At 40.8% G+C, this 19,177-nt stretch overlaps 1 protein-coding gene across 30 annotated transcripts in view; it reads right to left on the bottom strand.

Moving 5' to 3' along the window:
• clasp2 (cytoplasmic linker associated protein 2) overlaps window positions 1-19,159 on the bottom strand; it is a 60,708-nt gene extending 41,549 nt beyond the window's left edge. For 28 of the 30 annotated variants that reach the window (XM_085149781.1, XM_085149746.1, XM_085149747.1 and 25 more), the window contains exons 1-6: window positions 18,008-19,159; window positions 11,316-11,394; window positions 5,916-6,019; window positions 5,320-5,411; window positions 3,392-3,467; window positions 2,479-2,576 (exon numbers count right to left, since the gene is read on the bottom strand). In XM_085149781.1, coding sequence (XP_085005907.1) covers window positions 2,479-2,576; window positions 3,392-3,467; window positions 5,320-5,411; window positions 5,916-6,019; window positions 11,316-11,394; window positions 18,008-18,205 — 647 coding nt within the window. In that variant the 5' untranslated portion in view covers window positions 18,206-19,159. Of the gene's footprint in view, window positions 1-10; window positions 731-2,478; window positions 2,577-2,652; window positions 3,054-3,391; window positions 3,468-5,319; window positions 5,412-5,915; window positions 6,020-11,315; window positions 11,395-18,007 lie in introns of those variants that run through there. The other 2 variants (XM_085149776.1, XM_085149779.1) reach the window with 2 other exon arrangements.
• Window positions 19,160-19,177: the final 18 nt, after the last annotated feature.

Below are 19,177 nucleotides of genomic sequence, written 5' to 3'. Positions count from 1 at the left end.
CAGTACGTACAGTAAATTTCCAGGCAGCGTCTCTGTGTGTCTGTATGAGCAGGAGAGAGAGTCAAATGGGCCAGTTTGTGTGACAGACAGCAACGAGATTCAGTTACCCTTTACATAACCTCCCTCTCATACACAGACACACACATACTCGTCAGAGGGGGAGGGGCTGTGTGGCTAACAGCAGACAACGCTGCTCCTCCCCCTCAGTGTCTCGCCTTCTCATACCACTTGCACATGTTCCCTCCCTCTTCTTATTTCTTCTATCTTTTTATCGCGGCCATTGATAAACACCTTTGTCCAGCAGAGGACTCATGTCCTTCAGGTAACTCATCTCCAAATCAAACCACATGAGGCAGGCCTGATGAATGCTCACTCAACCAGCATATGACCTACTTATAGGAAGCTGCTGTCAGATGGTAGCCCCTTGTTCTTACCAGTAATGGACCCAAGATTACAACTGTACTTCCAGACACAACGCCAGTAAATAAGCCAACTGTAAAATTAAGTTCCAGGTTTCTTCATGCACCATTATGTCATTTGAAATAGGTTTGTAAATTCCCATTCACAACACCTGATCACCAAATCCAAGAAGTGTTTTGGCTTGTGTCAGCAGGTTTAACCTGTGTCTAAACATCTGATCTGAGGTCATAAGATATGCACATCTATATGTTTATTTCACTGAAAATTGATTAGATGAAATGACTTATTATGATTTATTTCAAGTTGGAACTGGAACATTTTGAGACGGGGGGGGGGGGGGGGGGGGAATGTATTTAATTATACAGATACAGATAATCCCATCAAAATTCAGTGTCTCATTTACAACAGAGAGCTGTTTCAAACAGAAACTTAATTTTAGGAAATAGCTTTTAACCATTTATCTGGCACAGTCCAAAAGAGGTTTCAGATTGTAATAATCACTTGCCTCCACGTATCTTTAAAAATGTGTGCTTGTTTGGTATTTAAGGGATGTGGACATACTCATCCAACAATTATTCCTCTTTTATGATTTCATCTTTCTGTCCATTATCTAATGCCAACTCTGCAGAGTTGATATGTCATCAAGTCAGCAAGATCCTGGCCAGAGCTTTGCTTTCCACTAGGTAACCCTTTGGGTTGCTCCATATGAAATCAATTATTAAATAAACAAAACAATTTAAATTGAATTTAAAAAAAACAAAACAAAACACTGTACAATAACATTAGTATATTAGGTATATTAAGTTACAACCCCTCAAATTATAGGGGTGGACATTTTTGTACTTTATAATTTGCGTTTGCGTTATTTTTTCCAAGCATTACACGACACATGGAGTGGTTGTGAAACTGATTTGGCTGCAGTTTTTAAACAGAGCTTTAATGTGGTTTCACTCTGAAACTTTCACAACGATACCTACTGTAATGTTTTGAAGCCTCAAAAATAAATTAGTAAATAAATGCATAACACAATTTAAAAAGCACAAAATCCTCACATACCTCTATGGGTCTGTAACTCAGACAACTTTCATAACATGAAGGTAAAAATTTAGCATGGCTTCATTAAACATATGAACAAAAACACACAATGCAATTCCAACAGCTTTGCTCCAGGTTTTGTACTAAGGCTATTTGCCTATAGCAGACCTGAAGCTGACTGAAACATCACTAATAAAATTAATGAGAGTTTTGATCAGTAAAAGTGGAGTATTGTAGATGTTCTCACCCCTATTCTTATACAAACTATACAAAGTAATAAAAACTGGTTTGGGAGATTCGCGATGCATACAATACATATAAAATTTCACGTGCAGAATTCAGTAATAACTATACACATCTGTTCAGGAAGAACAAGCACAGGCTGTAAATCACTGCATCTGTCAGGCCTCCGATATTTAAATGAAGGCAGACAGCCACACCACTCTGTAAATCCCACATATTCAGACAGTGTGTTTACACTGGAGACGGACTGGCTTAATATGCACAGCACATGACACATGACCACAGCCAGCATTCACAGACGCAAGACTCATACTGAGCAGTCAGCATACAGCACTGGCTGTTGCTCGACTCTCACACATGGGAGAAAGCAGTAAAAAAGGGGGCAGAAAGAAGGGGTCACTGTGTGCTCAGAATAACCTTCAACCCTGCACATGTAGCCAGGACGACCAAAGCGGGACAAACCCCCACATTAAGCCTCTTCTGATGACTCGAACATAGTTTTTCCAGTTTTTACCCCCATTTCTGTTACTCCACCCAACGCCTTTGTACCCCGTGGCTGCACCCTCTCACCCTCCTCCCTCATTCAGTCGGCATTGTGCTCTGGATGAAAGTGCCTCTGTGTGTGTGAAGGGCAGAGTGGTGCATGGTGTGGCTTGGGACAAACTAAGTGCCAAGGCCACGGGACTCCATAGAAACACAGGCAACAACAAACTCAAAAAATAAATATATAAATAACAATAATTTAAAAAAAAAATACTACTAAAAAGAACAAAAACTCACCGTGCAGCTGGAAGTCCTCTCTTTCCAATGTCTGCTCTGACCTTCTCTCCAACGTGACGATAAACATCCACCAGCGTTGTTATTGACGCCTCACGTACCTAAACAGCAGACGTTCACCAAATTAATAAAGCTCCACTCATAAACACATAGAAAGAGATTCAAGTGATGGGTTACCTAGCACACTATAAAAAAGGATCTTTCCGTTTGTTAAGACTGAGATCGATTCTCCCTCATAATTCGACAAAGATTAGACTCATGCTCATAGACTAAGAGACGCAAACATGCAAACACACAAAAAACTAAACCCGTGAGAGCCCATACTCTTCCCTCCTATGGGAGCCATATGATTTGCTAGTTATTGCTGTAAACACTGTTGTGATTGGCTACAAGGATATTGTTGAAGGGATTCTTAGCACCCAAGGGTGGGCAGGCCTTTCTAGGATGTTGATTGGCCAGGACAGTATGTGGGTAGATAATCATTGGGTAGAAGATAGAAGCAGATTTCAGCTTTGGGGTGCAACTCTGCAGGAGGTTAAACCAACCTCTCTCTATTCCTCACACTGACTCACACACACACACACACACACACACACACACACACACACACACACACACACACACACACACAGAGCTAATACTCTTGTGTGGTTTAACAACCGGGTGCCCATGATTCAGCAGTGAAGCTGGGTGGTGGGTACAGAGCCCATCTCCTCACTAATAACAGTAATAATCACAAAGCTGCCTTAAGTGTGATGAAACCCAACACACTTTGACTGCTGAGAGCTGAACAAAAAGGCTTATCGACAAACTGGCTCAACAAAAACAATGACGAGCCACACGCAGTCAAAACAAACACAAAAAGGTACAATTTTCCCCACCATCATGTAATCATGTATAACACTGCAGCTCTTACCTGTGGGTTTTGGTCTCCTGTCAGCGAGCAGAGATGAGGAACTATTTTACTGAGGCTCAGCGGTTGGGCTCCATACCTGAGAGTGTGAAACAGAGGCACAAGAGGAAACGTAAAAGAGAGAGGTGACAGTTGCCAGTGATAAATATAATTATCTGGTGTTCTTTTATAATGGAAACCTCGCTCCGCTCATTGAAAATATTTTTAGAAATTTGAAAAATATATCTATTCTAAGGCAGACTGACCATTTAGTAGCCTGTTATAAGCTACAAACACTATCTACAAACCACACACACACCTCGGAAATTTAACATCACACAAATATAAAAAACATTAGCAGACAAAGATGGTTTCTTAATTTCTTCTGTTTTGTCCATTCCAGTTATGTAAAAGACCCCCCCCCCCAAAAAAAAAAAACAAAAAAAACAAAACAAACCCACGCTTAGCTTTCAGAGCACTAACTGCAATACCATGCACTGTTGGTGTTTTCACAACTCTCTGAAACTAAGATGAAAATAGAAGCTGCAATAACGTCTTTATTTACATCGACCCAGTCCTCCAAGAGGACAAGTGGACCAAAAGCACACCCTCCATGCACAACAGACCCACCTAATCCATTCACCCTAGAAGTAAAGAGCTCAGGTTTTAAACTTTTAACCTGTCTGTATGTTCACTGTGCACTTAACAAAAAATAGAAATAAATGAAAACCCAAGCAGCCCATTTCTATGCCATGTTTTACTCATTCTACTCACTCATTATGGATGCCCCGGTACGTAAAGCACACATGCTCAGTGTATCTATTACATAGCAGCTTAGCATTTAGCACAACAGTGTCACCTTCCATTAGCAAAAAGATGCTAAAATTAGCACAGCAATTCTAATAGTCTAAATTTGCTCTGTGTGTGGGTGAGCTCAAGGTGGAAAACAGAGTAAAGGCCAAACCACACAGATCTCGACTGCTGTGAACAAGCAGCAACAAACAAGTACCTGTACAGACAGAAGCGTCCCTGTAGTCCTACACACACAACCTGTCGTAACTACAACCTGCTGTCCAACAACTTACTGCCCAAATCTGAATAAAAAACAATTGCAATAAAATCAAAGGTTAAAACCCATATTTATTTGAAAACAGTAGAAATGCAAAAGATAAAAGACTACAACTGAGCAATGTTATTTTTTTCCTTTTGTTTTTTTAAGGTCATTTTTACCCCTCTGCCTCCCAGCAAATTTCAAATTCTATGTTGCTTTCTTCTCATTTATTGCAGTGACAATATTGACAAAAAACCTGACCTCTGACCTTGAGGTCAAGGTCACCGGGATTGAAACTCTTCTGAGATTTTTAGTAAATGCACATATTGTTTGAGTTTGAAACATCTATGTGACCTTGGTGTCAAGTCATCGCATTCACAAACTTAACTATCCATGCCACCCGTCCGCCTGGAGGGGTGATGACAATACTCCAAACAAACCACACTTAAAAAGAGTTTGTAAACAACTCAATTTTAGTAACTGATATTTTTTTGTCTTTAAAACTGCATCCTGCTCTAGTCTCATAACATATTTTGAAAAGGGACAAGCTAGTGGTAGGTGGTGAAATGGGAAGAAATGTGCACCACCTCAGAGTCACACAAACAGTTAAGAGGATTAATCCTGGAAAGTCGGAACATGTGTGCTCCTTGAGCAAACAAAATAGGTCATGGAAGGTGGGGGTAATAGCTCTGTGCAGCCCTCACCGAGCCAAACACTTACTAACAGAGATTGAAAGCAGCATAGGATTGCATAATCTGTGTTATATTATCCACCACATTATGAACTTACTTAAGGATTAAAATATGAGATTTAACACAGAGAGAATAAAAAACATTGCCTATGCTTAATAAACTTGCCATTTCATTCTGGAAGCATTACAGATAAAGGAGAAGTTACTCACGTGTTGAGCGTGGCACTGAGACAGAGGCAGATTCCTTCTCGAGAGCGGAAGTTCTTGTGCTTTAAACCAGGAAGCAGCCTTTCCCAAACATACTGCATGAAGGAGAACAAGAAGGATAAAAGTGTGAGCAAGAATGAGATAGAAAAAAAAAAGAAAAGAAGGGGTGTCAGTAGGTCATCATCATCATCGACTCATCATTAGATGAGCAGTTTATGGAGTACAGAGGAGGGCACAATCTATGGAGATGAGCACGTGAGGCATTTGTAAATAAAACAAAACATTATGGAGTAACTTGTGTAATTCCTTCAATATCCACAAGAGGGGGTGGATAGGTAGAGTGCAGGCCCACTGTAGTGTTTTTAATTCATTACTAATATGGAGGTGGCTTTAATTTGCCCGTATTTTTCTCTCTGCTGTGTCACATTTTAAGAATAACATTTTCTAGAATAACTACAACTCAATATACATGCCTTGTATAAAATTTAAATGACATTTGACAAAACTGCCTTCATGTGGTACACTGGAGGATTTACCTGTTTAGGCAATGATTTGTGTGTGTGTGTGTGTGTGTGTGTGTGTGTGTGTGTGTGTTTCACCATTGGTGAGGCAGTCTGTTCCATGCAGCGAAGGATGAGGGCTTGACTGTTCTCCCTGACCTGGTCCTTCCCATCACCCAGCCTGTCCACCAGGGCTGGCAACACTACACACACAGAGAAAGGGAGTGGGTGGTGAGTAAGAGTCAGTATATGAAAAACAGTTCACTGTGCATGCCGCACATGACACCGAAACTCTACAAGATTTAAAAGCCAAAGATATTTAAGACAAACAAAAAAACATTGCTGTACAAAGTTGAATGTTCATGCTTAATATCACATGAGTGTGTCTGATAGAAAAGGGGAAAAAAGGAAAGAAAGCTTAAGTAATACAACCATCAACACCGTAGCTTTGACTAGAAAAGGGGAATGAGAGGGCAGCAAATGGGAAATGGACCATGGCTAAAATAATGTCAAATGCCCCCGTGTCAGAGAGGCTGATGTAATGCAGTGACAAAAGAAATCCCTTTCAATGCTGGAAAACCAAGCTACGAGAACTGCAAGTTACTCCAATTCTCCCAATTTAGGAATAATAATCTTTGTACATCTGTACTCTGAAATTGTTTTTTTGCTAATAATTATTAGTCCCTTTCCCCAAGCCTATCAGGTCTGTGTGGGGAAAAAATCCCACAGTTTGTATGTGGGTGTGTGTGGTGTATTTGGATGACATGGTTTGTGTGTGTGGCATGTTCGTGTGCAGTCTAGCTGCACCCTGTTTGACAGGACTAAGCTATAAATAAATCAAATATGGATATTTATTTATAAACATTCATATCATTTTTATGCAAAAAAGGTCAACAGGTCTACTACCAGGACAAAACACTCCACCAACTCCCAAACTTTTCCAAGGCAAAATAAGAAAAGGAAAAAGCAAACAAAAAGGACAAACCTCACAAACTTGTCCACGCTTCCATCTCCATTAACCCCTCATTAACCCCACATACCTGCTCATACTCACAACAATAACAAACTACTGAAACTTAAACAGTGGCACTAATACATGACGTACTAGTGTACAAGCACAGTAATGTATTTTCAGAACACCAGCGATAATATATGACACCAACCTCTGATGATGTTATCGAACGAACGTGCTGTTAAAGTTAAATAAATTTTGTTTTATCTATCACTAGCTATCACAATTTGCCCCACCCAACAAATGGATGGGATTGGTGCACTGCTATGCAACATAACCCTGGGCTGTCCACAGCTTTGAGACTGTCATTGGTGCACTGCAATTTCAAGAGAGAAAAAAACAAAACAAACAAAAAAAAAAAGGTCAGCCTTCATTATAAAAGAAAGAAAAAAGACAGGACTTTATTTAGCAGTGGAGGTCAATGCTACAGAGGCTTTGGATACACTAGTTGTCTTGTTTAGTTGGGTCACTTCATTGTTATTTTAATTAGTTGGATTTGTTGCAAAGAAATACAACATACAATAACACCAACCTTTAATTTTAAGTTAAAAACTGCCACATACATGTTTACCTAATATTTACCAGCATTAAACAAACAAAAAGTCCCCAACTGTTTCATTAGACTGCAATCTTAGCTGTAATTAAAATTTCTGAGATTCTGCTACTTCTCTGTGTCAGGCTGACCTGACTGAATGAAAGGTTCCACGCTGCCTCCATATAATCTTACAAATATATTACGTGTTGATGTACGAGTATCCTTTATTACACAGTGTTACCTTTGCAAATGGTAAATACAAATTTACACAGATGCACCTCAATTTATTTTGGGTTTTCACAACACAGATTGGACTGATCAATTCTTTGGTCAGTAAACTACGATCCTACCAAATTTCTCAACTGTTGGACAACTTTTGGTTGGACAACTGTTATGGTTACACTCATAATGAGAAAAACACTACATCAATAACCTTTCAGCCAAAAAACAAACAAACAAAAACAAAACAACCCCAAACACTTTTGCAGCAGTTTTCATTTTAACAGCTCAGCTACCACCAAGCCACATCCTCTGAAAACTGTAAACCAACTTGTCTGTGTTAGAACATTTAACACTTCAGCCAATGAGTGTCAGAACTAATGTATTTCCAAATGTTTGATTTTATAATACTTTTTTTTTTTTTAAAAAGAGCACACACATCCAGCAAGAGTTTTACTAACTCCACCATCCAAGGGCAGAAGCTGCTCCTCCTAAACCAACTAGATATGAAGCCTACTCCCTTACAAAAGGAAAAAGGGCTCAGAGTCATATGTTATGATTTCACTTCCCTTTCAGTGAATTCACTTGGAACAAAACATACAGTTTGAGATATTACAACGACACGTCCTGGCTGAAGACACCTCGAGTCATGCATATTCACAGATGACCTGTGAAGACATATGCGAGGCCTCCGCCTGCACATGTACCCCTCTGATCACAGTCACCCCTCAGTTGTTAGACTCTGGCTGGCTATCTACTGCAGGTAAGCTCTTTTGTCTACAGACTCTAAGTCAGGCCCTGTTGATGTTAGCCAAAACTACACAGTTGGCATGTCGGCCACGTGTGAAATGTTAACTGCATGTTTTGTTGCCAGGTTCGGTGCTAAACCTTGGACAATATCATCCCCAGGTGTGATATGAATCCAAAGCCAGAGCTGGCTCTCACATGGCTGCAGTTCTGCCATCTATCCCCAAGAGAGCAACACATCTGCTGCTGTGGTTACGCTGCTGTGAATACAGCCTCCAAGCAAAGGTCCACCTTCAGGGCTCCAGAGAGACCTGACGTCTCAAAGGAACAACCTTCAGTCCTCTTAGCTATGGAACAGAGTTGAGAGGGGCTCCAGCAGCAGGGAGATACTCCTTCCTCCTATCTGTTGTTTTAGAAGGCACTACAGGTCGCTAGTCATCTCTGCACACTTTTGTTTAACTCTATTATTTGAATGCGAAATTGTGGCCTTTCTGCTGGGTCTGCCATGCCCCAGGGTGCTGGTGGTCCAACTTCAGTTCAATGACTGTATACATGTCTTGTACTGAATACGTTGAATCAAAATAAAATGTTATGACAATAACTTTTGTTCCCTGAAAAAGAGGACCATGGTACAACATCAACGCCCTTTTTCCATTAGTTTTTACTCGGATCAGCTCGAGACGACGTGGTATGACTCACCATGACTCGTTTTCCATTATAATCCAGTACCAGCTAATGTGTGTGGGGTTGTTAGAGCAATGCGGCCGAGCATTGGGGAGCTGCATTGTTTTTTTGCAGCTGTTTCCTTCATTTCAAGGTATCAAAAGCTGCAGTTTTGATTTATGTGAATGAGATGCTCTGATGGCTCATCAAATGACAACACTGATTAGCCAATCGGTGGCATGCAGTCTGCTGATGTCACATTTTCGAATCCCATGGAACCCCAGTGGAGTAGGTGCTAAAAACAAAGTGCGTGGTATCGGGTACTATCACCTAATGGAAAACCATGAAAAGTGTGCTAAGCCCACCGAGGAGGTACTAATGGAAAGGGGCTCAAGTTGCAATTGAAGATGGGCTATCAAACTGAGGGATGATTATAAAAACAGATGTATATGTGCAGAAGGGGCCTGACATATCTCATCACAGGTCGTCTGCCTTAAATGTATTAACAGAAGCGTCTTCAGCCAGAACACAGAGGGGCATGATATCCCATACTGTACTATATACTGTGCTGTACCGCGTTCTTATACTTCTGGAAAAGATCGATATAGACACTTTAACACTTTGTTTGAATGTGCGGCTAACACAAGATTTTTATGTCTATTTATGATTCATTTAGGCTAGAAAAGCTATCAAGCGTATTCCATTTAATCTGGAGAGAATAGATACCCTGCCTTTTTATTTATTTATTTTAAAATGAAGCGATATATCTGTGTGCTGTTTTTAAAGATCTCCATCTATACAGTTGAGTAGTTTCAGGTTAAGTGTTAGACAGATTCAGCTCAGAAAGTGTAGAATGCTGTTGGTTTTCATGTCTTCATTCTCAACTTGGGCAGCCTCAAAGTCAACAAACACAAAGGTTTGAATGGTCTCTCCCACAATTTCTGTATTATACAAAACTCCAAACCTCACTCTGACATTCATGCAATAATACACAAGAAAATGGCATAACCCCGCACGCACGCACAGGAAAAAGACAAGATGACATCACTGTATCACTCCCCCCACTGATGTTTCACGCTAGGAATGTGGGTAGGAGTGTGTGTGTGTTTCTGAGTGCACATTACACTACCACAACAGCTGGTTGCCTTGGCAACAAGGACAATAACCTCAAACAGAAAAAGTGACAGCGGGGGCCATTGTTGCACATGACTTCATTTCTTTCATTAAAGATGAAAACATACACAGGCACACTTCTACCGAGCAATCTAACTGGCCAATCACGTCTCTTCATTTTTTATTTTTTAGTCAACAAGAAAATATAATTATGTCAAAGTAAAGTCCTTCATGATGTGCATGTTTCACTTCCCTTTCCACTTAACACAAGGGAGCTACTCGGAAGTGAAGGATGGTCACTGCACAGTTTTAAAGAGCACACACACACACACACACACACACACACACACACACACACACACAGTAATTGCAGCTGCCCTGTGCAATAAGTCAGCCCTGTAGATCAATACAATCTCTCAGTCTCAATGATCTCATCTTCCTCCCCTCAGTGTATATGTGTGGGCGGGTAGGTGTGTGGAACTGTATCGGTGAAGGGAGATGCAGAGAATACAGGGAAGGAGAAATGGAAGGAGGGAGATTCCATGGTTGCCATTGGCTCAGAAAGATGTTTTTAGCGTCAATCCGTAACACACACACATCTGCATGCATATAAAGCTCTTGGATAAAGAGAGTGTGTGTGGTAGACTATACACAGTGCGACCAGTCCAGCCTTTACAGAGTAGCACAGCAGGCTTCAGTGGGTTTGCCGGTGACAAGAGGCAGTGTGGCTGACGAAGACAGCTGGTGACACCTTAAGGGCACCCACAAGGTCTGGCACCGAGATAACACAAATACACAATGGCAGAGCATGAAATCTGATATGAGATTTAGTCCCTGAGGTCATGAATCAAGGTGTGGTTTGGGGGTGTATTAGAGTGAGCTACAGTGGGCCTAAATATAGAGATGCATAATAGACACGGAGTGGTGCCAGGCTGCTGGGTCTATCTCAGAAGAACCACAAAGTGGAAGTGAGAGACAAAATGGAAGGACATATGTCAAAATGCCGAAGAGTCACACGACATCTAGTGAAACTGACTGCTATATTGTTTTTGTTACACTTCTGAATTCAAAAGGCCAGACAAACACACTTCCTTGACTAGTGATTGCTGTTTAAGATAAAAGAACAAAGAGATAAATATCTATTTGATATGTGAAACTTAAAAGGACAACTTGAAGAAAACAAAGTGTAGAGATAGATAAGATATCTCACCTGTGCCGAGGTATCCTTTAAACCGCTCTCCCATGCGATCCACAAATGCCCCACAGATATCTATCCCCAACAACGCCACCTACAAAACAGAATAAGAAAAATCAAAGAGTTATAGCGGGCCACACACAAAAATGATTGTATTATACATATCAATATACAGTCCGTTTTCTACATCAGTGACAGCAGTGAGAGGAAGAGAAAGGGGAGGAGGATTACATTCGATTCTGACATCCTGAATATTTTTTAAAGACCATCGAGGTTGTTTATTAAGTTTCTACTGACTCAGCAGACAGGTGAGACTGTGAATGATCCTTTTTCCGTATTGAGAGTAGGGGTGGGCGGTATAAACGGTATACGGTAGAAACGATATAAATTTGGCCAACGGTAGAGATTTTGACAGTGTCATTAAGCTGCGCCTGTTTTAGTCGAAAGCATTGCAGCGGCTACAAACAACATCATCTGCAAATTATGCCGGGCGACAGTAATAGCAAAGAGACGAAGCACTTTTGGAAAATGAGGAAAGCCGAAACCTGAGCTTCCTCCACTTCCCTACCCCTCATCATAGCATGTGCCAGATTTCGATGTCTCATTATGGAAATTTGTGAGTTTTTTTTTCATTAATGTTGAATTCTCTCACAGCTGCTCTATTCCCATGCTGTTGCAGTATATTAATGACTAACCTCGTATTGTGGATGGATTATCTCAGTTGTTTTCCTGACTGAAGTTTGGTCCGTTTACAGCATCCTGCCATGTGATTGCATTTGCCCCTAACCACCAGAAACTCTCACGTTAACTTTCATCGAGTGTAAAAAGGTTAGCGCTCATCCTCCAGCTTCACTGTGCTAACGCTATGCTAACATAGCTGCGTAGCTAGTGATCACGTAGCATCATTATATACCAGCTAGCCCAACTTCAGTAACCCTACAAACGTCACTGCTGTTTAGTTTTCTGTCTTCATTTATGTTGGAAGTGATAGCAGAGCTGTACGTTTGAATTTTTCAGAAATATCTCAGTCAGAACATGCTATATATATATATTTAGGTGGAAACTAGCGAGCTAACTTCCTGCTAACTTCTAACTCCGTTAAATGTAATAAATTCTGTTTTCATGGATGCCTGGATGTTAAACTTAATTGTTACATCTGGTAAAGCAGCAACGCTGATCATTTTATTAAAGATGAAAGAATTTAGACAGTTTTTAACTCTCAGCAATGATGCCGAAGTGTTAGTTTGACTTTGGGACCTGAAGGGGCCGGAGTTTTGGACCCAGATTACTCCGCGAGGCTTCTGACTACGGCATAGCTTACCAAAGTCATACTAAAACATTTTTGACAGATTTCTGTGCGCTGTGTAGCACATAAAATCGGTTCGAGGTCAGTAAGCACAACCAGAATTCATACATAAGGCACACTGTCGATTTTTGAGAAAATTAAAGGATTTTAAGTTTGCCTTATAGTGTGTAAAATCCCGATATATATCATTATGCACATGCTTCAAATTATACCGTGATATGGATTTTAGGCCATATCACCCAGCCCTAATTGAGATAATCAAAATTTTGCTCCCACTCGCTTTAGAGATGTAATTTAGGCCAGTCAGGCATTTTCCAAACCTGTCCAAGTCTCAGCTATATCACAAACATGAGAGACTACCAACAGAAACGGAGTACAAACTGGAAGTAATTTATTCTAAGCAGCTTAAGAGTGTAGAGGAAAAGAAAAATAAATAAAGACATTTCAGACATTTTAATGGTGGTGAATGAACATAAGTAAACCTTCCAAACTTTCACCAACATACAGTACAACCAGGGCTATGCACTTAATCCAGTTTAAATCTAAAGACTCAATTAAAAGACAACTTAATAAACTTAAATAAAGTCTATTATTTCTCCAAACTATGAGTTTGCGTCTTAGATAATCATGTTCTGAATATCGACCAAGATAATTGTGATTTCTGCCACAATCTAGTAGCTCCAAATACAACTACTTGCTTTTGAGAACTGATGATACTCGAGCAACCTCTATGTTTTGGTGATAACCCCAACATGGAACAAAAAAAGATCTCAAAAAAGACTGTGATAATTTAATCACACAAATGCTTAATGAACAGTGACAGGCTGAGGCTCAAAACATGCTTGAATTGTAATGTATATTCTGTCGTTAACTCGGAGCTCAAACCGAGACAATGAGTGCCGTGTTTAATGGCTAACACCTTGCCGTTTCAAAGATAACTGCATGTCAACAGCTGCGGCACTCCTGGTTATGCAACACCCAGTCAGCTGTGTCCTCTTTAAACTACCTGCATAACTGCAGCTAATGGAGGTGCACACTGATCTGCATTTTGAAAATCCGGTTAAAAATGATCCTGGAAAGAAACATAATGACTGAAGTCACAAGTGGAATAGAACGTGATGGCACCATTATTGTGGTGTGGGATTGTGTTCTCTAAAGTCACCTTTAATAGTCCTTCCAAACTCTTCTCCACTGCCTCTCTGTGCTTTAATTCACCTCACAAGCAGAAGAAAAACTGGCCTGCGTTATGATTCTTAGGGGGATACAGAGTTGTGTCTAGCGGTGGAGATGAGTTTTTCCACTGTGGTCCTGACTAGGATCACATGCGCTGTGCTGCTGGAATGCTTGTTTTGGCAGTGCTGTGGTAAAAACTGAGGTGAAAAAAAAATTAAACATGACTCTCTGGACTCAGTAGGGGAGTCAGACTGCAGTTTTTCCCTATTTTAGTCAAAGGAAGAGCAAAGGCAGGTATCTACAGAAACAACAAGGGGAGCGATGAGGAAAGCATGAAACGGGGATGAGGGCCAAGTCATGACACACAAAGCAAAAATCACCTGGAGAAGAAACAAGCCCTGGGTCAACATGATGACTCCCTCATACTGACCTAATTTACAGGGAAGGGGGTGGCAAAGACAAGAAAAACACCAGGAAAAAGACAAAAACGGTAAAGGATGGAAACAGCCCCTGGGCCTCCCATCCCCCTCTTCCACTCAGCACCCCAACAAGCTTGGAGCCCATAACCATATGGCATCCTCAATGGGAGAGACAGAGGAGAAGACAGAGTATGAGAGAAGGAAGGGACTTGACATGAGGAAATGCTGGAGAAAAAAAAAAGCCTCATTTCTGAGAAGTTTCAAGTCAGGTATGCCCTCAAAATACTTAAAAACCCTATACAATAAACCATGTGCATGTTTTTAGTAGCACTGACACCAACACATTTTCTGTATCTCCAGATTACAGGTTTCAAAATGACGGGGGAGCTGAGGTATGTTGGAGAAAAGAAAAAAACAAACTGCAAATATATTTAGTGCAGTATGAATGGCTCTTTGTGAAGGCCCAGCCTGCTTAGCCTGCTGATACGCATACCAGGTACAGGTTTTACTCTGGATTCCAGTAAGGGTTAAAGTGAGTGTTTGATTGAAGAAAAGAAAAAAAGAAGTGTCCAACGCTCACAGAGAAATAAAGACAGACACTCAAACCATATCATTATAGAACAGACAGTTAATAGAAAACAAACTGCTCACAATTTCTGGTAAATGAATGAATGTTTCAGTTATTTATCAAGCACAGATACTCAAAACTAGCTGGCTCTAGAATCTTCTCACACTGGTCGAGTTACATTTATATTATAACATGAATTCTTAACACAGAACAGTGGTAAGGCAATAGAAAAGACCGCATATGTATCGGGATTTGACCAAGCTAATAAGCAACTGCAGCTCTACTCCGAACCATTAATCCAGTGATTATAAAGAATAAAGAAAAGGACCAGAAGCAGATTTAGACCATTGTCTGATCCTGCTTCTCAGAGCCAAGCTACTGTTATAGACTACAGTTCAACAGTTCCTGCAGCTGCTTCCCACAAAAAAGCGGCGATCAATTCCCTTCACTGGACGGTGTTTCCTGTGAAGCACCTGCAGGAAGAAGCCAACACAAAAATAATTTTATTGCACAATAAAAAAATAAATCTGAATATGGTGACACTGAAGTGGACAGCGCCAAGTAGGGATCTGAATCATAAATCTCCAAATTTATAATTTCCTTTAACCAATACATGCAGCTTTATCTGACATGTGTTGACAGCGATGTCAAACTCAATGCAGCAAAGTGATGTCAGCTAAAAGCATTTTCTATTGATGCTGTGTTCTGGCTTAAATATAATACAATGGGTTCAATGAAGCTAAAAACTGGTGTAGGCCCACAGACTGTACATGACAGATGGACACAGCCACAAGAACATCACTTGCTTGTTTCTGGACTTATTTCTTAGACGAGTCCACAGTTTCATTTATTAAACCTGGAAAACTGTATGCTAACACAACTGATTACACAGCAAACCACATTAATCGTCAGATAACGCATCTTGAATACACAAACACCACAAACATGCTCTTGAGGTCCACATCAGTAATATGTCTCAGGCCCATAGGTCACTGCTTGTGTAGGTCTGCTCCCTATGACCTATAAGCAGAACTGATAATGACACAGGTATCACTTAAATATTACCAAATACCATTCCTTATTCTAACTGTAGACTGTGGTTATGTTTCTATAGGCATCTATCCTAAAGCATAGACTGTAAATCACAAGTACATATATTATTATTATTATTATTATTATTGTTACTACATTTATATTTAAATGTATACTTATTTTACTGTATCTGTTTATCTTATCGAGATGTTTGTTTACCATATAGTATTTTAATTTTAGCTACATGCTATTTCACCTATTTAACATATTGCCTGTTGTGCTTAACTTTATTTTCACAAAGTTGGGATAAATTAAGCTTTTCTTATCTTATCAATGCAAGCTTTAGTGTGTGGCATCTCTTACACTCCATTAGACACAATTCAAAGTGTTTGGACAGAGGAGTGTGGATCAGTTTGAGCAGTGATGGGTCATATGGACCTGCTCTCCATAAAGGCAGCATGCAATATTAATATTCTGTCTTCTATAGGCTCTCTAGCTTCTGTACTCTTGTGTAAGCAAAGTTGATTTCCTATTCTGTCTACACAAACACACACACAGAAAAGAAGCAGATGAGGCAGGCAGGCGAGGATACATTATTGAACTGATCAATAAGAAAAGGAAACAGTGAAGGGCAAACAAATGCCGCCAAGAAACAGAATATTTATTCCATTACTAAGAGGCACTTAAGTGTGACACTCTTTGTGCCTGAGAGATGAGTATCTCTGAAATGTATTTGTGGGTCTTGAGTTGTGTTTTCCACTCACGCTTAGCCTGTGTCTGACTCTAGTTCTTGTTTCCTTAAATGCCTCCTGTATTCATCTCCTCTCAACTCTTTATCCCCCCCACCCCCCACCCGCAACTGCTGACTCAGCATGTTGCTTACAGCTTAAGGCCTTCTACCCAACAGAGATCATGAGCATCGCTAAAAGCCTGCTGTATGAAGGCCTCTGGGGCTCCCAACTCACTTGCACATCAGTGCAAAGTGACTGATCTGAGCTCAAGTTACTGGCTGTGTCATCTACATAAAAGAACAAACCTAAACAAAAAAAGATGTTAGCTTATCACAGCCGCAGGAGATAAAAAAAAGGCTATAGCACCATGCAAAACCATTCACTGAGCATTTCTCTTCAGTATTTTTAACAATAGCGAAAAATTCAGCTTATAAAAAGCTTTCTTCTTGAACATCTAACAGGGATACTAAGCGGACAATTGGTGAAGACTCCACAGCTGTTTTTGTACAGTGCTTCTCACAATACCGATTTCACTATTCCTAAAGTTTCCATGGTACTAAACGGAAATGAATATTAAAAGTTTTGTTTAAAAGATCACAGGACCAAAATGACAAAGTTCAGAACACTTTCTTTCTCTAGCTGAGTGTCGTCAAATTAAAACTCTCTTCCAGAGGCTCAGATGCTTCCTTACGCTGAGCACACAATTTCCACACTCATACAGACTTTCTGAGTCCTGCATATCAGTGCAGATGAAACTAATCAGTCCAAAAAGCAACTCGAGAGTAATACTGCAGCATGGCTTTAAAGGGGATTTCCAGCTGTTATGACTTGCTGTCTGGACTGGTGTGATGTGCTGGCAGAAATGGCACATTCCTAACTCTGTCTGCAAACCAGCATATTACACACAAAATCCAGGACTTAAATAAGAAGAATACTGAGAAAATCTTGAAGAGAGAGAAGATCAAAGGAGAGAGAGAGAGAGAAAATAAAACATGGATCATAACAATGAATCTCCCAACCCCTCCCCCATCCCATCCAATGCTCCAGCAGTCTGCTGTCCTGACAATGGGTCTCCTTAACACAGACACACACACACAACCAAAACAGCAGCACAAACCCAACAAACCACAGGAATGCCCCTCAAAAGCACCCCTCAATGCTTGGGTTGCATTTAAAGATGTCTGCCTCTTGTGCTCCAGGATTAGGATAACTTGGGTGTCATAAAGAATCACAGAGCCTTCTGCTTCTTGCCAGCGCTTTTGTTTGAATTTTCCAGTGCATACATTAATCTCAAAACATTAGACTTGGGTCTTCTTCATATCGTTAACAGGTCTTTAAAAGGTTTTACATCATCTTTTGAAAAATATCTAAGTAAATGTCAGTGCTGTCTCTTCCCAGGTACCAGGCAAACCAGTGGAAAACAATTCACGAACAGGCTGAAGGAATGGCTCATACGATGACAGCTCAAGCTCTCTCACCTTGAAATTGCTGGAGTTCACCCATCCCGTTAACTCGTCTATAGTCTTGTCAAGCCGGGGTTTGTCCTGCTCTACGTCCGGGGAGCGATGCGGATCGTTCAGATAGTCAATAAGGTCCTGTCCGACCTGCAACCTGCGGGTAACATCTTTCTGCAGTACCTGCTGGTAAAAATAGTCCATGTTGTCATGTTCCTCCATTGGGTACTCAGTGCCGTGCGGCCAGCCTCTGAAGCCGGCCGGAGACAGGAGACAGTGGTCGGTGGGACGGGGTACAAAGAACTCGAGCTGCGAAGTGTAAACCCTTCAAGGGACAGAGACACCGTGCAGTCTGGACTGCCTCTAACTGATGTTTAGTCATCAACGTACAATCCCTTGCAATATATATATGTATAGATCAATGTAGCATATAAATCATCCCTCCACTTTATACGTTACGACAAAGACGAAGCTGGCTGGTTTCCTTATTAGATACCGTTAACTCAGAGGAAACTTAAACTTGGCGAAACTTCGGGAAACGAATAACTGCAGTGGCCCTCAGCCGGTTCCTTTAATATACCCGCATCAGAAAAAAAAAATAGCAAATATGCTTGGCTGTTATGCTAACAAAAATAGCACATAGAAAGCTAGCACGGCCACCCAAACAAATATGGACAGCTTCAGAAAAGCTAGCTCAGCTAGCTACCGTCAGTTATCCGCAGGCCTCAGTCCGCTGCTCTATTCCATGACCGCAGGCTTTAAAGACGTTCAACTGTCAGCTCCGTCCGGGGCAAAGTTGCACCAAACTTCCACAAAAAGAGTTCAGCTCCAGTCCAGGGGTCTCTGATTTCTCTTTAACCCAGGAATAATCTTGCTGCCATTAAAGCTGTTATTAGGCGCTGAAAGCTGCGCGTTGCCGGGGACTGCAGTTCACCAGGAGGCGCAACGATCAGGCCGATGGGTCTTCGGGCACTGCACAGCCAGCCTGCATAATGCCTGATGTAAAATGTAAAATGAACAAGTGCACTGTGAACCACATCCGTACTAAAATAGGGAAATATATATGCTTATTAACTTAAGATATATTGTCATTGATTGTGGCTGGTTAATTTCTATTCTCTGTTCTAGAAGCGATAAGCAAAATTAGTGTTTACGTGTGGGCGTGTCCGCTGTCTACACGGCCCTCTGCTGACA

The sequence above is a fragment of the Neolamprologus multifasciatus genome, chromosome 22 (genome assembly GCF_963576455.1).
Source record: "Neolamprologus multifasciatus chromosome 22, fNeoMul1.2, whole genome shotgun sequence".
NCBI lineage: Eukaryota > Metazoa > Chordata > Actinopteri > Cichliformes > Cichlidae > Neolamprologus > Neolamprologus multifasciatus.
The sequence above is the reverse complement of the archived record's forward strand: the minus strand, read 5'-3'. Positions and strand labels throughout refer to the sequence as shown.